This window comes from Sinocyclocheilus anshuiensis, unplaced genomic scaffold (assembly GCF_001515605.1).
Source record: "Sinocyclocheilus anshuiensis isolate Anshui unplaced genomic scaffold, SAMN03320099.WGS_v1.1 scaffold807, whole genome shotgun sequence".
In the NCBI taxonomy this organism is placed as follows: Eukaryota; Metazoa; Chordata; class Actinopteri; order Cypriniformes; family Cyprinidae; genus Sinocyclocheilus; species Sinocyclocheilus anshuiensis.
In genome coordinates this window covers 1079068-1083000 of record NW_015551077.1, presented here as the reverse complement: position 1 = coordinate 1083000, position 3933 = coordinate 1079068, and the positions used below count along the sequence as shown (strand labels likewise).

Below are 3933 nucleotides of genomic sequence, written 5' to 3'. Positions count from 1 at the left end.
TATATAACTAATAAAATTGACAAAAGCCCACAACAAAACTACTAAAACGTAAATATTTTTAAATAAATGTAAAAAAAAAAAAACTTAAATATTTTATAAAAAAGATTATTACAAATATAAATAACTAATCTAATAATACTATAATAGTACAGAAATATGAAAATTATACATTGATTATGTTCACGTTATGGCTGACAACAGATAAAATGGCTATTGAATTCTATACTATTTCTTCAAAATTAATTTTTAAAAAACCCAATCATTTTAAATGCAACAAGTAAACTTTTACTTTGAGATTGGCCCAATATTACATTTAACAGTTATTATTAGTGTTGTAAAGATTATGTTTAAGTTTGCACAGATGATATCAAAGATAATCTAATTGTAAAAATAGAGAAAATGAGCTGGAGAATTAAATTACCCATGTATCAAACAAAACTCATTAATCCCTAAAGAAAATAATATTAACTTGTTTCTCATTTAAAGTGGAAGTCAAAGGGGCAAGAAGATTCTAAAGGGTTTATATGAATACTTCCATATAAAAAAAAAAGTGTTATTTGAAATCTAAAGTTGTCTAAAATTGTCTTTTTGGAGGGACTTTTGTTCAAGATGGATAAACGTCTGGTAATGAGTTACTAAAAATATTTCTACATTTGAATTTAAACAGTTGCTTTTTAGGTATACTTCTGCATATTTTGCAATATATATATTTGCATATTCTGTTACTAGGTTTGCAAACTTCACATCATCATGACAAGCTGAAAGATTTTATTGTCATTTCTATTTTTGTTGTAATTTTTAATTTTCTTGTAGTGCAATATGACACTATTTTATCACTCTTTCAAAACAATATTTACTTTTATCTCGCCACACAGATTTGCACTGCATGTACTGCACAATGCATACTGTGTACCGTTACATTTTGCTTGTTTTTGTTTTTTTTTTTACAAACTAAGGACCGAGTCAGTAATATTTTTATTAATTCAAATATTACTACATGGTCTTAACTGACACCATATTCAACAGTTTTACTTTAACTCAATGAACCTGGAACAAAATGTAAGCAGGAAAGAGCATCTTCAACCAGCAGCTTGACAGGCAGTGACTGGGCTCCACCACAAAGCCTTCACACACATGGCCAGTACATACAGTGTGTGTACACGTCCCGATAGTCCATATGCTCATAATCAGGGAGGAGCTTCATAAAGCGTCCCGACTTCACCTGCGGATTCACACCTGGACAGGTACACAGGTGGGTGCACCACAGGAAGAGGAGAGAGGCAAAGGAGGACAACAGCTGAACCACAAGGCAGTGTGAGAGTGACACTCACATATGCCAGTGAAAATGAATGTGTACGGGTCCGTGAGAGTAAAAAGTGTTTTGTTCGCAGTTTGTCACTTCGGAGGATAATATTTATTTAATGGTGCATATCCACACTTTTAAATCAACTGAATTATATTCAAACACCACTCTGACTTCTGAGGAATCTTTCTCTATAAGCACCAGCCGTGCATGTTTTCAACTGTTTGAAATATGTTTGGTTTAAACAAACATCGATGCTAAACTTCCTCTGCAGACAAACCAACCAAACAAAGTGGGTGTAAAGGAACATAAAGTGTCTTTTGTGAGCTGAAGTAAATGTAAAATGCATTGTGAAAATGACAAATGACATGTAATGGGGTGGAGCGACAACATTAACAAACAGATCTGTTTGTCTGAACAATTAACTGTTTGACTAGAGTTCCAGGGTTGTTAAACTAAAACTATTAAAACTCATTTTTGGTACAGTAAAGCTGATATCAGATAAAACAGAAACATTACATGAAAAAGGAATAGTTCACCCAAAAATTATTTGGAGAAATGTTGCATTATACATCACTTGCTCACCAGTGGATCCTCTGCAGTGAATGGGTGCCGTCAGAATGAGAATCCAAACAGCTGATAAAAACATCACAATAATCCACAAGTAATCCACACCACTCCAGTCCAACAATTAACATCTGGTGAAGTAAAAAGCTGCATGTTTGTAAGAAACAAATGCCTCAAGACTTCAAACCAGCTAAAATACGAGTATTCTATCCACATTATTGATTTCTGCAGTGAAAGAGTTGTCTCATCTGAATCAGGAGAGAAATATGCACAGATCAAGCGCTGTTTACAGGTGAAAACAGTCCAACACAGTTTTAAACAAATATGCCAAATATGAGATGGACTTTTTCACTGGAGGAAGCATTATTATGGATTATGGACTCATATTTTGGACGGAAGCAATGGTTTAAAGTTAGAAGGTCTTAATGAAGGATTTGTTTCTTACAAACACACATTTTTTCACTCCACAAGACATCAATTGTTGGACTGGAGTGGTGTGGATTATTGTGATGTTTTTATCAGCTGTTTGGACTCTCATTCTGACGGCACCCATTCACTGCAGAGCATCCACTGGTGAGCAAGTGATGGAATGCTACATTTCTCCAAATCTGTTCCAGAGAAACAAACTCATCTACATCTTGGACGGCTTGAGGGTGAGTAAATTTTCAACAAAGTTTTATTTTTGGGTGAACTATTCTTAAAAAAAAAACAACAACTCAGTAATTATTTAAATTCATATGAACTGACAAGGTGACTTCTGTGGTTACAGTAGATTTACTTACGTTTCACATACAGATCTCGGCTCGACATTCCCACGATCTCCATCTTCCGCAGGTCATCTTTCATACCAAATTCTGCAAGAAGAGAAAAACTCATGACAAACTGCACCAGCACAGTACAGTCTAAAGAAAACAACCAACCTGGATCAAGACCATGTCAACTAACTTACTTGTCTATTCAGTATCTTTCATTTCAGAATAAAACTGAATGCAAATAGCTCCTATGCAATCCTTTAAGTTGATGATCAACACAATATGCAAGTTTTCTGTGTTCTATGTTATTGTACACATGTTAAAGCCTGTTAAACAGATGGTGGTGTGATAACTGTTAGACCTGAGATAAGACAAACGACACCCTCACAGGGTCATTTAAATCTCATTAACACATCTGAACATGTTGTCAGGTGTTTCCCACCAAAGGTTTTGGCCAGTCACCAGAATTTTCAAATAACGTATTTCATTCCACAGCAACACACTGACAGGCAAACATGAACTTTAATTTACGTTCATTTTCTGCTACCATTGCATTTGAAAACCTTTTGAGCTGCCTATCTGCACAGCCTTTTTAAGGATTTTAACAGCCTTCCTTTGATGCCTAAAAACGCTAAGTTTGCAGGTCAATGAGTTTTAAGACACCGTCCATTTCTGAACTAATAGTGCATGATTCAATCACCCAGAGCACTGAAAGGCAGGCCACTTTAATAGCTAAATACACATCAAAGATCAAGAACAAACAAGGAGATTATGAAAAGAAGAAATCAAATGTAAAACATGCACCAAATGCAGCCTTTGTGTTCATGTTGATGTTAAACTATATAATTTTCTACAAAAACTTCAATGACTCCGTAAACTTCATGTGATTCAATAAATGATTGCATGTGAGTGTACGCATCTTTTATAAAGTAAAAAGGGGGGAAAAAAACTATTTCAGTCTGTTTCTCTGTTGAAAAACAAAATGGCTTCCTGTATACAAAAGTTATTATAATATATAATAAATAGTATATAATTACTCTTGTAAATAATATAATTAGAATTAATATTATTAGAAAATAATAATTAAATAATAATAATAATAAATCAATAACATATTACATGACCTAGACATTTTTGACTTAAAGGCTTTAAAGGGGTCATATGATGCGATTTCAAGTTTTCCTTTCTCTTTGGAGTGTACAAGCTGATTGTGCATAGATAAGATCCCTGACAAAGCAAAGACTAAAGTCTCAAACCCAAAGAGATATTCTTTATAAAAGTTAAGAGTCAACCACGCCTACCTAAAACGGC

The 3933-nt window shown here is 33.9% G+C and overlaps 1 protein-coding gene across 3 annotated transcripts in view; it reads right to left on the bottom strand.

The window, feature by feature from the left end:
* The window catches only part of LOC107662464 (F-box only protein 31-like), a 13294-nt gene that overhangs the window by 7720 nt on the left and 1641 nt on the right, over window positions 1-3933 (bottom strand). For 2 of the 3 annotated variants that reach the window (XM_016452505.1, XM_016452504.1), the window contains exon 2: window positions 2653-2724. In XM_016452505.1, coding sequence (XP_016307991.1) covers window positions 2653-2724 — 72 coding nt within the window. Of the gene's footprint in view, window positions 1-1149; window positions 1237-2652; window positions 2725-3933 lie in introns of all 3 variants that reach the window. The other variant, XM_016452503.1, reaches the window with a different exon arrangement.